The sequence below is a fragment of the Pituophis catenifer genome, unplaced genomic scaffold (assembly GCF_029215685.1).
Source record: "Pituophis catenifer annectens isolate HBS135680 unplaced genomic scaffold, rPitCat1.0.hap2 SCAF_2, whole genome shotgun sequence".
Lineage (NCBI taxonomy): Eukaryota > Metazoa > Chordata > Lepidosauria > Squamata > Colubridae > Pituophis > Pituophis catenifer.
The window spans coordinates 36,733,210-36,751,267 of record NW_027256882.1 but is presented as its reverse complement, the minus strand read 5'-3'; the positions used below and the strand labels follow the sequence as shown (position 1 = coordinate 36,751,267).

The window sequence follows — 18,058 nt, the reverse complement described above, 5'->3', positions numbered from 1 at the left end:
GAAGGATTTTTCTTCCAACAGTAGTTTGTGCCAGTTTTAATGTTAAAAGTCAGATGGTAAATCTAAGGGCCTTTCCACACTGCTGAGAGATGTTTCAAATGATAAGTGCATGGATTTTGCTAGTTCCCTTGATGTTCTGTCCTGTTGTCTTGTATGCTCCCTTTGAAACCAGGGAGCTCTGAATTATCTGTGGGTGATGTTCATTGGTGGTCCTCATAGAGCACACCCTTCTGGTCACCTTATAGCTCTGTGGGTCACCCATCCACTCAGTCAATTAGTCAATCAGAATAGAGCTGGAAAGTCTTCTAGTTCAACCACCTGCTCAAGTAGGAGACCCTAGTCCAGGGGTATCAAACTCAAGGCCCGAGGGCTGGATCTGGACTGCAGGGTGCTTAGATCTGGCCTGTGTGGCCGCCGTTGAAATAGCAAAGGACCAGCCCACAGTGCCTCTGCCAGTGAAAATGGAGTTAGAGAGGGCCGGGCATGGCCCTCCCGAGCTCTGTTTTGGCAAGCAGAGGGTTGCAGGAGGCTTCCCAGCCAAAAATAGAGCTTGCGAGAGCAATGCATGCCCTCTCCGAGCTCTGTTTAAGCTGGCAGAGGGTTGCAGGAGGCCATCCCAGATGAAAACGGGGCTCAGGAGCCCATTTTCGCTGGCAGAGCATTCAGGCCACCGCAGGTGCCCCTGACACAAGTGACATCATGCTGCCCATTCCCACCTTGGCCATGCCTCCACCCAAAGTCAGACACAACCTGGATGTGGCCCTCAATGAAATCGAGTGACACCCCAGCCCTAGTCCAACCCCCTGCTCAAGCAGCAGACCCAAGACCATTTTACACAAGTGACTGTCCAGTCTCTCCTTAAAAAAAACCCAGTGATGAAGCACCCACAACTTCTGAAGGCAATCTGTTCCAATGATTAATTGTCCTCCAAGCCTTAATTCCAGGTTGCTTCCCTCCTTGATTAGCTTCCATCCATTGCTTCTTGTCCTGCCTTCTGGTGCTTTGGAAAATAAATTGACCTTCTCCTCTTTATGGCAGCCTCACAAATACTGGAAAACTGCTATGCACTCATGGAATATCTTTTTAAACTGACAAACATATTAATTTCTCATAGATTATTACTACTTATTTGATTGTTTCGTATGTTGGGCTTGAAATATTGTTACAACCCCCCTCAGGAATTGTTTAATATTGGTCTATTATTTCATTGTCTTCATTCATATAATTGATTTCAAATCATTCTATATAAACTCTTTAATTGGCTGAATTTCTTTCAGACATTTGAAATGCAGAAGTCAGTTTACTAACCTCCTTTAAAAAAAAAAAACCCAAATCAACTGGCATTTTGCCAAGCTCCAGTTCAAAATAGGAAAGAATATTATGACATACTTTCTTCTGTGTTGTACATTAATTGTTGTTGTTAGTTGTGAAGTCATGTCTGACCAGGGGTGAAATGTAAAATGTGTTACTACCGGTTCTGTGGGCGTGGCTTGGTGGGCGTGGCCAAAAATTTTTTTTTAAACTTTTTAAAGCATTTTTTTCTGCAAATGCAAAAAAATGCTTTGAAAAGCCTCTGCCGATCAGGCAACTCACCTGGGATTGTCAGAGAGACTTTAAAGCATTTTTTTCTGCAAACTCTTCAGTGGAAGAGGTGGTTAAAAAAATGCTTTAAAAAGCCTCTGACGATCCCAGCTGAGCCGCGCGATCATCAGAGGCTTTTTTTTTACTTTTAAAAGCATTTTTTCAGCGGAAGCAGAAGTAAAAAAATGCTTTTAAAAGTAAAAAAAAAAGCCTCTGATGATCATGCGGCTCAGCTGGGCATGGTGGTGGTCGGGGGAGCAGCCATTTTTGGGCGATCCAGTCCTAACTGGGAAGATTTTAACCCCTGTGTCTGACCCATCGTGACCCCATGGACAATGTTTCTCCAGGCCTTCCTGTCCTCTATCATCCTCTGGAGTCCATTTAAGCTCACACCTACTGCTTCAGTGATTCGATCCAACCACCTCGTTCTCTGTCATCTCCTTCTTCTTCCTTACCCAGCATTAGGCTCTCCTCCAGTGAGACCTTCCTTCTCAATAGGTGGCCAAAGTATTTGAGTTTCATCTTCAGGATATGGCCTTCTAAAGAGCAGTCAGGGTTTATCTCCTCTAGGAATATGGTCACCAACTGATGGTCCATGGACCACTGGTGGTCCATGAGAAAATTTAGGTGGCCCTCAGAAAAATTATTTGCAGTTTTATATTGCACTAAATCAGGGGTCCTCAAACTACGGCCCCTGGGTCGGATATGTGCAAAGAACATTTGTGTTGCTGCAGAATCTCCCCCTTTGGGGTCTTCTTGTGTGGGTCAGAGGGGGGAAGAAATTCTGACTTGAGGTCTGTTTCAGCCCCCTGGTGCAGGGCTTTGGGTGAAGGCTGGAGGGAAGTGCCGCTGGTGGCGAAGATCCGGAGGTCCTTGTTCCAGTGAGACTGCATCATGGCCTGGAATTGGCTGACCATCTCAGTCTGCTGAGCCTCCAGGTACCAGTAACTGGCCTTGTACTCTTCTGCTTGGAAAGCCTATGCTTGTAGTCCTCAGTGAGGTGCTTCTGCTGAGCCTCCTTCTCGGTCAGATTGAATTTGAACTGAGCCAGATGTTTTGCCAACTCTTTCTCGTGTTGGCTGCTTAGCTCCAACAACTGCTTCCTGTTGGGGCCCTAAGGGGCCCAGGCGGGTAGGCTAGGAGGCTGGCAAGACGCCCCTCGATGTGAGTGACATCAAGTTGGCCGCACCCACCCAGCCAGTCATTAGGCAGGGATTTAAAATTATGAATTTAGTGGTCCCTGAGGTCCAAAAGGTTGGGGACCCCTGCTCTAGGACTAACCAGTTGATCATCTTGCAGTCCAAGGGACTCGCAGGAGTCTTCTTCCGCACCATAGTTCAAAGACATCAGTTCTTTGGCGCTCAGCCTTTTTTATGTACACTATTTTTTTTTATGTACACTAGAGAAAGTATGTAAAAGCTGCTTTCTGGAGGTGCCTTCTACTTATCTTGACCCATTTATTGTTTTTTTCATATCTTTCTTTTGAATTTTTTACTTCAGTCTCAACATTATAAAAATGAGGAATTCCTCACTGTGAGAGTTATGAAGAGTTGGAACAGCCTGCCTCCTGGAGCTCCACTGCTGGTTATTTTCAAGGAAAACTTGGACAGCAATTTGGCTACAGTGGTCTGACCATTCCTCTTCTGTGTAAGGAGATGTACTTTTTATTCTATGATTCTATGGAAAAAAATCTCTTTTGCATTGGTCATTAAATTTTCAAAATATTTAAAAGTCACTGATTCAACCCTCATACATTCTATGACAAAGTCTTACTTTTTGAAAGTAATAATTTTCAAAATTCCCAATGGTCACACCCAGACTTTTTCTGCTACCAGAGGCCTGCTGGCCACATGGACCAAAGCCAAAGTATGTATATTCATAGAATGGTGGACTGCAACCGGTTTAAAAACTGGTTCTGTGAGCTCACACTTTGCATTTGTGTACAGCGCTCAAAATACATCAATATCAAGCTCTATAGCTTACCCTCTAGTGCTGCCTTCTAGGCAAATCTGAACAATTTACAACATGGAATTAATTTCATTTGGCTTTATACCTGTGGAATTTTATAGATGCTCAAGACATTGGAAATATGATCAAAGAGTTCAGAATCCATCTCTTCAAGAATCGCCAGCAGGTTCTTTTGTCTTCCACATCTGTAGTTTGGGATGTTCTCCTGTCCTGTAGACAGCACATCCAGCATGGCCTCATATGTCATTCTTGCATTGAAAAAGGTCCCATAGAAGTTGTAGCCCAGGGTGATGTTGGGTAAGAGCCTTGAATTCTGGTTGACTTCATGAACAGCCAACAAGAAGGGCAGAATTTGGTAGAAGGTGTTCTCACTGCAATGTAAAAAATTTCATCATCTTTTTTTGCTCTATATCAATGATTTATGTGATCAACTTAAAAGGAATTGCATTCTTTTTGCCAATGATGTAAAATTACTCAATTTTACAGATAATTCTGTTGTTTTGCAAAGGGATCTCAACTATGTTTCTAAATGGTGTCTGAATGGTCACCTATTTGGCAACTTCAAATTTCAATTCATAAATGCTCTGTCTTATATATTAGTAAACATAATCAGAGTGTCAAGTATAAGAAAAGTGGCATTGATCTAGCACAGTGGTCACCAACTGGTTGTGGCTGCTTAGCTCCAACAACTGGGGCCCTAACTGGGGTGCCAGTAACTGGCCTTGTAGTCCCACAGGTCTTCCCTCTGCATGGAAAGACAATGCTTGTAGTCCTCAGTGAGGTGCTTCTGCTGAGCCTCCTTCTTGGTCAGATCCAATTTGAACTGAGCCAGATGTTTTGCCAACTCTTTCTCATGGTGGCTGCTTAGCTCCAACAACTTCTTCCTCTTGGGGCCCTAAGGTGCCCAGGCAGGTAGGCGAGGAGTGGCAAGTAGAGGCTGGCAAGGCACCCTTTGACATGTGTGACATCAAGTTGGCCACACCCACCCAGCCGGTCATTAGGCAGATCATATTAGCGGTCCCTGGGATTTCAAATTACGAATTCAGTGGTCCCTGAGGTCCAAAAGGTTGGGGATCTCTGATCTAGCAGATGACCCTCATCTTGTTAAGGACATAGGTGTACTTACTTTATCTCTGACAATTTATGCTCCAACGCTCACTGTAACAGCATTGCTAAAAAAGCATTAAGAGTTGTAAGGTTAATTTGACGAAGCTTTTTTTTCTGGAAACATTGTATTGCTCATTAGAGCTTATAAAACTTATGCTAGACCAATCTTAGAGTATTGTTCAACTGTTTGGAATCCCCACCATATATCTGACATCAGTACAATTGAGTGGGTTCAGAAGTACTTCACGAGAAAAGTCTTGCACAATTCTTTTCACAATAGAATTCCCTATGTTACTAGGCTCAAAATTCTCAGTTTGGATAATTTAGAACTGCGTCCTTGTGGCCAGGCCTAGGTATTGCATCCAAAATTAAACAGTGATATTTTACCTGTAAATGACTTTTTCTGTTTTAATCGCAATAATATGTCGGCGAACACTTTAAATTCCATGTAAATCGTTCTAAACTTTACTGTAAAAATATGATTTCTGTAATAGAGTTGTCAAAGTCTGGAATGCCCTACCTGATTCAGTTGTCTCAGCTACAAATTTTCACAGTTTCAGTCACAAATTGACTTCCATGGAACTTACATCATACTTAAGTGGTAAGTAGGGGGAGCATGCATAAGTGCACTAATGTGCCTATCGTCCAGGGGTAAAATTCAGCAGGTTCTGACAGGTTCTGGAGAACTAGTAGTGGAAATTTTGAGTAGTTTGGAGAACTGGCAAATGCCACCTCTGGCTGGCCCCGGGAGTGGTGTGGGAATGGGGATTTTGAAGTATCCTTCCCCTGCCACACCGACCAAGACACACCATGCCCATCAAGCCACACCCACAGAAGTGGTAGTAAAAAAATTTGAGTTTCACCACTGCTATCGTCCTTTTCATTGTACTTTTATTCTCTTATTCTTGTTCTCATTTTTCTTTGACAAATTCAAATAAAGAAAGAAAGAAATCTTCAGTTTGGATTTTCATGAAAGCATATAATATTTACTGCAGCTTTATATCTATATAGTGCAATCAGTGGTGGGATTCATCCAGTTCGCACCACTTTGGGAGAACCGGTTGTTAACTTTCTGAGCAGTTTGGCAAACTGGTTGTTGGAAGAAATCATTAGGGCAGAGAACCGGTTGTTAAATTACTTGAATCCCACCACTGAGTGCAGTGCCAAAAAGTTAATCAACTTCTCTTTATTCATGTCAGGGATCCGACAGATGCCCTAATTAAATCATGAGCCTCTAACCAAGCTTCAAAAGAAATCCAGTTAGTTATTAGGAGCTTCATATAGGCACTTTCCCAAGTGAAGCCAAATCTGACCCCACGTAAATAATGCCCCAACCATGACCTTGTTTTCCTCCTCCCCTCATGCTGTGTCATTAATCACATTTGCCAACGGAGCAATTTTGCGGGCTGTAGAGATCACTCCCCTCCGGCTGCTGTGGTAACCCTGGGATACAGCCTTTAGAGATATAATTCTAGAATGTGCATCTGTCTTTGGCTGCTGTGCTGTTTTGTCGGTTTCCCATCCCACTTGCCTATGGCAACTCGAGAGCTGGCCAGGGATGCTTTGCAAGTTGACATTTCAATTAAATTATTCAATTTATTTGAATTTTGCAAGTGATAGACATTTTTGAAATTTCTCTGAGAAGAACAGTCCCATTGACACCACTAGGAGCTTCTTGCCAAAAAAAAAATATCAGAGAGAGATAGCAAGCTTGTTATGTCAGGATCAAAGGAATGCTATCAAAATCACCATAACTGATTCTGCCTTTTTCTCCACATTATGACTTGGAGGAAAAAAAATGAGGAAAATTATTCTTATAGTTCAGGAGCCAGGTAAGGAAAATGGTTACAATAGCAAGAAACCTCCACACCATTGTCTTCTCAAAAAGAAAGTGTGAAGGTTTCTTAGTATTGTAACTGTTTCAATCTGCTTAGAATAAACTTTTTGCAAAACTGAAGCATTTATTTAATCCACTTACCTATTTATAAAGCTAATATATCACTCATATCAATTCACAACAATCCGTAAAATGTAATTAAAATCATACCACTCAGGTGTGAACTAAATCATATCTCTGATGAATATACAGTAAAGGTGACAAATAGATTTAAGGAATTAGATCTGATAGACAGAGTGCCTGAAGAACTATGGATGGAGTATCGCAACATTGTACAAGAGGTAGCAACTAAAACCATCCGAAAGAAAAAGAAAGGCAAGAAAGCAAAATGGCTGTTGAGGAAGCTTTGTAAATAGCTGAGGAAAGAAGGGAAGCGAAAGGCAAGGGAGAAAGATAAAGATAAACCTAATTGAATGCAGAATTCCAGAGAATAGCTAGAAGAGATAAGAGTGCCTTCTTAAATGAACAGTGCAAAGAAACAGAAGAAAACAAAAGAATAGGGAGGACCAGAGATCTCTTCAAGAAAATTGGAGATATGAAGGGAACATTTCCTGCAAAGATAGGCATAATAAAGGACCAAAACGGTAGGGACATAACAGAGGCAGAAGAGATTAAGAAGAGGTGGCAAAATTACACAGAAAAATTATATAAGATCCTTTTCTTTCCAATCCTCAAGAATGCTATTAAGGGATGCTACCAAGTGTACATGTATAGGTTGTTATCATATGATATGATTTCTTCCCGTTGTATCACCCTGGAGAGGACTAACTGTTGGGATTCAAGTGCTAGATTAGCAAGTGGTATTACCTAACTGAAGATGGATATCTCTTTAGCAAGCCTTCCTTAGACTTAGATATTAGCTGCAAAATACTCATGGTTTCCATAAAGAAGGCTGAGCACCAAAGAATTGAGGCCTTTGAACTATGGTGCTGGAGACGACAGAAAATGAGGTGGCTGGATGGAGTCACTGAAGCAGTCGGTGTGAGCTTAAATGGTCTCAGGGGGATGGTAGAGGACAGAAAGGCCTGGAGTAATGTTGTCCATGATGGTGATGGGTCAGACACGATTTTGTGACTAAGAACAACAACATTCACGGCTTTAGAGTTATTGTCCTATATTTTACAGTTAACTACAGTTAATGGGATTCCTCTGCCACTAAACATTAACTTATCTCATAAAGTCTGTCCCCTCCTTGAATTCGGTTTTTAAAAAGTATCCCTTTTATCTAAACCAAAAGGAACAGGGAAGCTACAAAAGTGTTGAAGGGTGGAAAGAAAGAGCGGAGAGGGTGATAGGAATTATAGAATAAATGTAAGGAAGGGGAAGAAACAGTAGGGAGAAAATACCAGAGATCTCACTCTATTTTAAGGTGTCATTCATTTACTTTATTGGGAGTTACTGTTTAACCATTGTTAATAAATAAATAAAATAAATATGAATAAATATGTTGCTGACTCTCCAGAGTACCAAGGTAATCATTTTGAAAGCAGGCAGGACCCCATCCAGGCAAGATTCATTGTGGGAGAGAGTTGGCAGTGCCCATTGTTGCCCAGTGTTGAGGCTGACACTTGTGGAAGAACTTAAAAAGAAACTTTGCAAATTCAGGTTTGACAAAATCATCAGGTTCCCCAAGAGCCTTTTCTCTAAAGCAAATTGGAATGAGCAGTAATGATTTGCCTTTTTCAAGGTGAGGAATAGGGGAAAGGAAATCATTCCTAGAAAAGACATTGGAGATATGTGGTTGGAGAAGATGACACAGAAACATATCAGTTTAAAACCTGAACTATTCCTGTTGGGGATTCTACCAGAAGTTTATAGTAAAGAAAATGTATACTTGATTATTCATGTAATAACTGCAGCTAGAATTGTATTTGCACAAAATTGTAAAAGTGAAGAGATCCCTACGGATGAAAATATGATTAAGAAAATATTAGAATGTGCAGAAATGAATAGAACAGAATAGAACAGAACAGAACAGAACAGAACAGAACAGAACAGAACTGAACAGAACAGAACAGAACAGAACAGAACAGAACAGAACAGAACAGGTTTTTCTGCTGCACCAGCTCAGTAGAATCACACCCACTCTGTTCTGGACTTTTCTTCCTTTCTAGCAGCTAGCAAACTCTTCCTGCTAGGTGGGAGGAAAAAAGCCCAGAATCCTTGGATGAGTTGACAATTACCTTTTCAGTTGATGGGTTGGAGGCTTGGAGAATGAAAATGGGTACAACAGACCTCCGATTTCAGACATTATTCCTGTAATCCAGTAGTCTCCTGGCTTGTAGTAATGGAACCACTCGTTTTCTTCTATGATCACCTTAAATGGACATTTCATCAGTGTACCTGCACAGGGAATTTGAGACAGAAACTGAAGCAGAAAAAGCTGTATATGCAGCAGCAGCAACATTTGACATCCAGTATACTGCAGAAGATCCTTTCTAGAGTTCTTTCTTCAGCACAGAGTTAAATCTCAGAGATCACAGAAAGACCACAACTACAGTGAAGAAGGTCCAGTTTGCCCCCAGATTTGGAAGAGCTATCTGCAATTTCAGACTGCTAGAGTATTTGCCCAACTTTACCCCAAACTCTGATCTCATTACAGGAGGCTGTTACAAATCAGATTATCACATGCTGTCTATCCCATTTGTTGTCACATAGATTAGCAACTAATTGTGGTGGTGGAAATCCCATAAACCTTGTTCAAAGGAGAATAAATAATCGTGATTTTGATAATTAGAAGGGGAATTGGGAACGAGACTTGGCCATAAAAGTGTGCCGTTGGAGAAAAGAGTTTTCTTTGACTCAGGAGAATAATCCTAATTTGAGAGCTGAGAAAGGAACAATTCAGGGAAATTTGATTGTTTTTTAGTCTCCAAACTTATTCTTGAGATTGTAAAGATTTAAATGTGTAAAAACAGTTCAACACTCTTGAACTAGGCAGTGGGCCATTATAATTCCTTCTTATTTTGTCTGATGTGGATGAGGCCATCTTCTTCAGTGAAGGTTTGATACTCCAGAATGAATTAACTCCAGATCATGACATATTGAATCACCTATTATTATTGTTGATGATGAGCCACGGTGATGCAGTGGTTAAGTGCAGTACTGCAGGCTACTTCTGCTGATCACCGGCTGCCAGCAGTTTGGCAGATCGAATCTCACCAGGCTCAATGTTGACTCAGCCTTCCATCCTTCCGAGCTCGGTGAAATGAGGACCCAGCTTATTGGGGGCAATAGGCTGACTCTGTAAACTGCTTGGAAAGGGTAGAATAGAGCAGAGCAGAGCAGAGCAGAGCAGAGCAGAGCAGAGCAGAGCAGAGCAGAACAGAACAGAACAGAACAGAACAGAACAGAACAGAACAGAACAGAATAGAATAGAATAGAATAGAATAGAATAGAAAAATAGAGTTGGAAGGGACTGTTGAGTTACATATCCTATTTTATTCTTGTTGAGTTCATTCTTGTTGAGTGCTGGGTTCTGGACACTTTGATATGGTAAACAATTGGAGGGAGGAAATGTTTCTTATCTTTACAGATAACTTAGAAGTGGCTAGGATAGATTCAATACTACTGTTACGGTGTGTGTAAAAAGTATTTGTTGCTTGTGCAACGAGCAGAGCAGAAACACACAGGGAAGGAGATAAACGTCCAGCTCATGTGAGAATAATACTTTATAGATAACAAACAGTCTCGGTGTAAGTAAAACAGTCCAAGGTCATAAACAGTAATATCAGTCCAGTAAGTATCTTCCCTTACCAAAGCAAACAGACTTTAGTAACTCTTGGTATACAGTACCATACGCAGTAAGCAACAGGATACAATCAGGTATCAATCCGGAAGAAGCAGGAAGAAGCAGGAAGAAGGAACGCTTCTCTGTGCTGCTTATTTATGCACTGTAGCCTAATTACAGGGTTCAGCAAACCCTGATTACATGGCTCAGTTGTTTCTTAAAGAAACAGATATTGCCTGACCAACAAGTTAGGAGTAAGCTGCAAGCTGAACCTAACATTCTCCCCATTGGGCAGGACAATATCCACAATAGATACAGAAACAGAAATGCACATCGAAATCATACATTGTACAGTGGTATCAGTTACATTTCAGATTCTTAATCCAACTCTTTCACAACAATTGGTGTGTTTAATGGCACCTTGCGCTTTAGTAAAGTTGTCGGCAATATTGTACTCTGATGCGCAATATTCCAATGTAATCATGTTATCCTTAACACATTGCCGAACATTCAGATAACGTATATCAGTGTATTTAGTCCTTGTCTTTACAGCAAGATTCGTTGCCATTTTAATGGCTGCCTGGTTATCTTCATAAACCGTAATAGGATAATCCATTTTGAATCCAATATCTTCCATCAACTGTTTATAATAAATCAGTTCAGTACATGTAAGTGATAGACAAGAAAACTCCGCTTCCATGGTAGACAAACTGATGTGTTTCTGGCGAATTGATCTCCATCCAATCAGGCAGTTATCCAACATGATTGCCATTCCAGACGTAGATTTTCTGGCAAAACTGGCATCAGCATATGCCTTTAACATCATATTGGCATTTGGTTCTAAATACATAGCAAAATGCAATGTTCTTTTAAGATACCTAAGAACACGTTTAGCAGCCTGCCAATGCCTATCAGTAGGCTCTGAACTATATTGTGCTAGTTGATTAACACTAAAAGCTATATCAGGCCGTGTCCAGTTGCTCAAATACGACAAACTGCCTATTAATGATTGATACAGTTCTTTACTGAACTGTGGACTCTGCAAACTATCCTGCTGAAATTCCTGTGCCATAGGAGTCTTGGCAGGTTTACATAATTCCATCCCATATTTTTTCAACAATTTGCAGATCTTATTAGACTGTGATATTTTAAATCCTCTAGATGTTTTCAGGATATCCAGCCCTAGATAATGCCGTATATGTCCTAGATTTCTAAGTTTAAATTTTGTTTGCAACTGACCGATAATCTCTCTGGCCTCAGCGTCAGTTCTGGTAATTATGGCAATGTCGTCTGTAAAGAGTAACAAGAATGAAACACATCCATCCTGTTCTTTTTTAAACAGACATTTATCTGCTACGCCCTCATAGAACCCAATGTTATGTAATTCCTGCACTATACATTGGTTCCACTCGTAACCTGATTGCTTTAAACCATATAGGCTTTTTTGTAGCCTCCAACACTCAGTTCTATCCTGTGTATCATAACCAGGAGGTTTCTTCATATATATTGTATGCCTCAACGGAGCGTTCAAATAAGCTGTCTCGACATCTAAATGAGTAATTGAGCATTTATTTCTAGCTGCCCAAACAAGCATCGTTCTCAAAGTGCTCGCTCGTAGACTTGGAGCAAAAACCTCATCATAGTCTCTATCTGTCTGTGAGAACCCTTGTGCAACAAGCCGAGCTTTATGGGTTACTACCCCATCTACACTTTTCTTTACCTTATAGACCCACCTACAGCCTATAAGTTTCTCATTTGGTGGTTTTCTTACAACTTCATAGACACCAAGCCTCTTCAAAGAATCAATTTCTCTATCCATTGCCTCTTGCCAGGCTTTTTGCTCCTTTTCTGGATATAATTTTATATCATGATAACTGGATGGTTCGATATCTACTTGGCAAACCACTGTGGCTTTATAGCGATCTGGTGGATGCCGGTCCCTGGAAGATCGTCTAGGCATAACAGGACTAACATCAGGTATATTGGGTTCATCCTCCCCTAACCCTAATTCCTGTTCCTGTTCTTCAACCTTAATAGATGGTTTATCATCCATCCCAGATGAACTATCATCAGGAATATGGTCCATTCTAACATCTACATCTGTAAAACCATAGTCTGCTTTTTCTAACCTGTCCCAGCCTTCATGTTCTAGGAATTTAGCATTAGTGCTACACAAAACTTTTGTTGTTCCTTTTTCCCAGAACCTATAGGACCTATGGTTAGCCTCATAGCCAACAAAAATCATTTTCTTTGCTCTCTGTTGGTCCTTCCTTCTCTGACTAACTGGTGTATGCACCCAGGCTGGTGCACCAAAAGTATGTATATAACTTAAATCAGACTTCCTCCCGTGCCATAAAGTAAAAGGTATTTTTCCTGTAGAGGAGTGTACCACATTATTTAAAATATGATTGGCACATAGTATTGCTTCTCCCCATAATTTATCAGGTAAACAAGCATCAGCCAGCATAGTCCTAGTCATAGCTTGTAGGGTCTGGCCTCTTCTTTCAATATATGCATTATGTTCTGGCCGAAAAGGGGCAGAACGTTTATGCTGTATCCCAGCATCCTTCAAAAACTTAGCCAACTGATGGTTAGTAAACTCAGTTCCATTGTCAGTAACAATGCATTTCACCTTAAACCTCTGCTTCCTTTCTACAAAATGAAGCCAATTTGTGATACATTGAAATGTATCACTTTTGGACTTCATAAGGTAGCAAAAACCATATCTAGTAAAGTGATCAACTATACTCAAAATATAGCATGCTCCCCCTAAACTGGGTTTCTTTGGCCCTATTAAGTCTAAAAAGACTACCTCCAAAGGTTTAGTTGTTTTAAACCCATTGCAGCGGTTTGCAGGTGTAACTTTACTTTTATGTTGGTTACAAGTATTACAGTTCAGGTATTTGCTGCAAGCCCTTAATTTTATGCCGTTAGACTGCTTAACAGTCGAATTCAACAACCTGAAATTCAGATGACCAAGCCTTCTATGTAATAAATGTACGCATTCATCATGAGGCTTTACATTTCCAAATTTAGCTTTTGACTGAACTAACAGTAATGACGTATCCCTAATAACAAATAAGTCGTTTTCTAATTCTGCAGTAACTACAGTGCCTTCACATTCCAGCAAACATTTGTTGTTTTTAAAAGTTACTGTAAACCCAGAATGTAGTAATGACTTTACAGATAAAAGGTTATATTTCAAACTAGGGATATAAAGCATGGGTAAAGGGTGCTTACTAATAGAACATTGAACAAGTCCCTCCCCAGCTACAGTCACATTCCAGCCATTAGCTAATTTGACCTTTTTAGTACTTTTCTTCATATTTAGAAACAGTTTTCTGTTTTTTGTTATTGATTGAGAGGCACCACTATCAATCACCCACCAATCATCTTTTATATTATTAGATGAACTGGTTGCTAAATTACACCCTTTCCTGGGTTTAGCAGAGTTACTAGCAGATACTTTCTTATTACAATATTTTGCAATGTGCCCCTTAGCCCCACAAGCATAACAGCGTTTAACAATATTGACATTCTCATATACAGCTTCCACTTTTGGTTGCTGTTGCATCCTTAACTGGTCTCGTTCTTGCCTACGTTTGGCCTCATCCAGTAACCTACCAGTTATACTGGCCAATGTTAGTTCATCTCTAGACAATACTTCTAATGATGAAACAAAAGAGTCATAACTGTCATCCAACGATGAAAGAATAATATAAACTTGCTGCAGTTCAGTAAACACAAGGTCTTTCTCATGTAGCTCCTGGAAAAGCCCTGTCATGGAGTCCAGGTGAGCCATCATGTCTCCTCCTTTCTGAAGATGTAAGCGAAACAATTTCCGTGTCAGGTAGATATGGACACCCACAGAGTCACGAACGTAGAGCTTCTTTAGCTTTGTCCAACACCTCGCAGCAGACTCTTCGCCCCGGAAATGGACAAGTTGCTGGTCTCCCAGTGTCAGGCCAATGATGCATAAAGCACGCTCATTGTCCCTGTGAAACTTCGCTATCTTTTTGGCATCTTCTTCATCAGCAGCATTCAATGCAGTTATGTCCGGTGGATTATTAACCATGTCCCACAGTCCTTCTTTTCGCAAAAGTAGACAGCATTTTGTGGACCAGGTAACATAGTTTGTTCCATCCAACCGGGTTATAGTAGAATAACTTGTACCTTGCTCAAAAGCCATCATCTTGACTACTACACCCACTGCCTGCACTTCTCACTTCCACAAAAACAAATTAAAGAGCCCTGGAACGTTCTGGGCCCATAACCAATGTTAGGGTGTGTGTAAAAAGTATTTGTTGCTTGTGCAACGAGCAGAGCAGAAACACACAGGGAAGGAGATAAACGTCCAGCTCATGTGAGAATAATACTTTATAGATAACAAACAGTCTCGGTGTAAGTAAAACAGTCCAAGGTCATAAACAGTAATATCAGTCCAGTAAGTATCTTCCCTTACCAAAGCAAACAGACTTTAGTAACTCTTGGTATACAGTACCATACGCAGTAAGCAACAGGATACAATCAGGTATCAATCCGGAAGAAGCAGGAAGAAGCAGGAAGAAGGAACGCTTCTCTGTGCTGCTTATTTATGCACTGTAGCCTAATTACAGGGTTCAGCAAACCCTGATTACATGGCTCAGTTGTTTCTTAAAGAAACAGATATTGCCTGACCAACAAGTTAGGAGTAAGCTGCAAGCTGAACCTAACAACTACAATGACAGAAATCAATATTAGGACAATCTACAATCCTGATTTAGCATAATGAATGAAACCGATCAGTATGTGAATTAAGATATATGGAAATTTCTTTGCTTTTCCAATGCTTTCTCAATATCGAAAGAGAATGTAGAAGGCAGAGGAAATGGCACTGAGAGACCATTGCCAAGACAAGGTCAGATAAAAGTAGTACTGACTTATATGATGTAGCTTTCCTAACTTGGAATACAGCGAAGGGCTGACTGACAAAAAGACAAAGACAAAGAAAGGATACATGCACAAAAATATATTTATATATTTATAGGTAAAGGTTTAAGTGGGTATAGGTAAAGACTTCCCCTGTCAGTTGAAGAGGGTAAGAGTTCAGGTATACAAACATTCTTTGGTCAAAACCCAAAGCCTGAGTAAATAGGCCTGAAACTTTGGTCAAGGTTAAATATTTTCTCTTGCCAGTAAGGAGGTGCTGAGATGACAGAGAGTATTTTTATCTGAAAAGAGCAGACTGACCCAGACAGATGCATCCTGTTGCTGACTTCTGCATTTAACCTCAAATGTCATATATAACGTGTGCTATGTATAATTATACCCCAATATATTCATGTTATTTCCTTTTTCCTGTTATCTATCACCAAGGGTCTGGAGAGTCTCCTTTCACTTCCTCTAGGACCAAATATGTATTAATGCAACCTCGACAAATGTATAAAATTTGTACTGAAAGTCACTTGAAATGGCCTGATGCTTTGCCACTTGCTTTGTATGCTATTCGAAGCTCTCCGAGAGGACAGCACAAGTTGTCCCCATATGAATTGATGTTTGGGCGTCCTCCGAATCTTTTGAGACGCCACCTAGCGGGATGGCCAGATTTGGGTCATAAGGGGGGTGTTTGGCATATGGAAATGGTGCAAGAATTAAGCAAACAGGTTGAAAAACTACAACAATATGTGATGGAACAGGTACCCCCAAGATTAGTAACTCGCTGTCATCCCTTTAAGCCTGGAGATCGAGTGTGGGTTAAGCATTGGAAGAAAGAACAGTTAGAGGGAAGATGGAAAGGACCGTTCACAGTTGTTATGTCTTCCCCACTCGCTGTTAAAATTGCAGAATCCAAATCGTGGATCCATTGGACACGAGTCAAAGCGGCAGCAGACAAGAACTGGAGAGTGTCCATGGACCCGAAGAATCCAACCAAGCTTACCTTTAGACGCAACTAAAAGGTGTCTTACATATGTATATAGGTTGTTTGGAGCGTATCCAGGTATGACTGGGTGGCTGTAAGAAGGAAAGAACGTCTTGCCCTGCCGGAGCACACCGGAAGCTGCTTCCCTGCGCACGGCTGAAGATTGGCCTCACTTTATGTGGGAGACTTGGATGTGGGGATTGTGGATCGTTGCTGTTTTAGTTTTTGTTCCTTTTATATTTTATCAATATAGACTGAGATTGTGTGGAGAAGCCCTTAATCCTCCGGTCCCTTTGCCCGACGTGGTTCTCTTCGCCCAAACTATTCCCCCACCACAGCTGATCATGTGGCAGGAATTTCTAAAAGAAGAAAGAAACCCTTGCTAAGTCACACCGGAAGCTGACTTTCTACGCACGTGGGGAGATGAGGAATGGCCTGCTGAACGAATCATACAAGTTTATGGACCAGCAACCTGGGCAGAGGATGGTTTGTATGGCTATCGAACACCTATATATATCTTGAACCGGTTGATTCGTTTACAGGCTGCTGTTGAAATAATCACTAATGAAACAGTAAAAGGCCTAACGCAATTAGCTAGGGAGAGTGTGAAGTCAAGAACTTATATCATGCAAAATAGGCTAGCTTTAGATTATTTGCTTGCTAAAGAGGGTGGAGTGTGTGGAAAATTTAATCTAACCAACTGTTGTATTGAAATAGATGAAAGTGGTAAGGTCATAAAAGAAATCACTGATAAAATGGTCAAGGTAGCTCATGTGCCGGTACAAACATGGAGAGGATTAAACCTGAAAGATATGTTTTCCGGGTGGTGGCCAAAGCTGCCTGGATTATTTATTTATTTTTATTTATTTATTTAATTAAATTTTTATACCGCCCTTCTCCAAAATAGGACTCAGGGCGGTGCACAGCCAAGGTAAAAAACAAGACATATATACAAACATGGTGAATCTAAAAAACTATTTAAAATAATTAAATGTTTTGGCCGAATTAAAACCATTTCCAATTTAAAATCAATTTAAAAATTAAAAAATTTGGTCAAGCCAGCCCAGCTTGTTGGAATAAATAGGTTTTTAGGGCCCGACGAAAAATCCGGAGGTCTGTTATTATGCGTAATTCTGGGGGGAGGGTGTTCCAGAGGGTAGGCGCCACCACAGAGAAGGCTCTCCCCCTGGGGGTCGCCAGCCGACATTGCCTGGCGGACGGCACCCTGAGGAGGCCCACTCTGTGTGAGCGTACTGGCCGGTGGGAGGCTATTGGTGGCAGAAGGCGGTCTCGTAAGTACCCCGGCCCTAAGCCATTACAAGCAATTGTAGGTTTAATTGGACTGATAGCTGCAGGTTGTGTCATACTGCCATGTATTTTACCCATTTTTGTTAAAACTATTTCGAACAGTCTATCCTTATTGGTGGAAAGAAGGGCAACGGCTCAGGTAATGGCTTTGTGGGCTTATCAGGAACTCCACCCAAGTCAACCTGGGGAACCTGGAGAACCTGAGTACGTGACTCTTCTGGATATGTCAGATGAGTCACGAAGGGGGGAGTGAAGAGGGTAAGAGTTCAGGTATACAAACATTCTTTGGTCAAAACCCAAAGCCTGAGTAAATAGGCCTGAAACTTTGGTCAAGGTTAAATATTTTCTCTTGCCAGTAAGGAGGTGCTGAGATGACAGAGAGTATTTTTATCTGAAAAGAGCAGACTGACCCAGACAGATGCATCCTGTTGCTGACTTCTGCATTTAACCTCAAATGTCATATATAACGTGTGCTATGTATAATTATACCCCAATATATTCATGTTATTTCCTTTTTCCTGTTATCTATCACCAAGGGTCTGGAGAGTCTCCTTTCACTTCCTCTAGG

At 41.0% G+C, this 18,058-nt stretch overlaps 1 protein-coding gene across 1 annotated transcript in view; it reads right to left on the bottom strand.

The window, feature by feature from the left end:
* Positions 1–16,173, bottom strand: part of LOC139310137 (vomeronasal type-2 receptor 26-like) — a 32,389-nt gene extending 16,216 nt beyond the window's left edge. The window contains exons 1-4 of the mRNA XM_070934295.1: positions 16,089–16,173; positions 8,737–8,896; positions 3,635–3,920; positions 2,271–2,558 (exon numbers count right to left, since the gene is read on the bottom strand). Of these exons, the coding sequence (XP_070790396.1) occupies positions 2,271–2,558; positions 3,635–3,920; positions 8,737–8,896; positions 16,089–16,173 (819 nt within the window). The remainder of the gene's footprint in view (positions 1–2,270; positions 2,559–3,634; positions 3,921–8,736; positions 8,897–16,088) is intronic.
* Between the last annotated feature and the right edge of the window lie 1,885 nt (positions 16,174–18,058).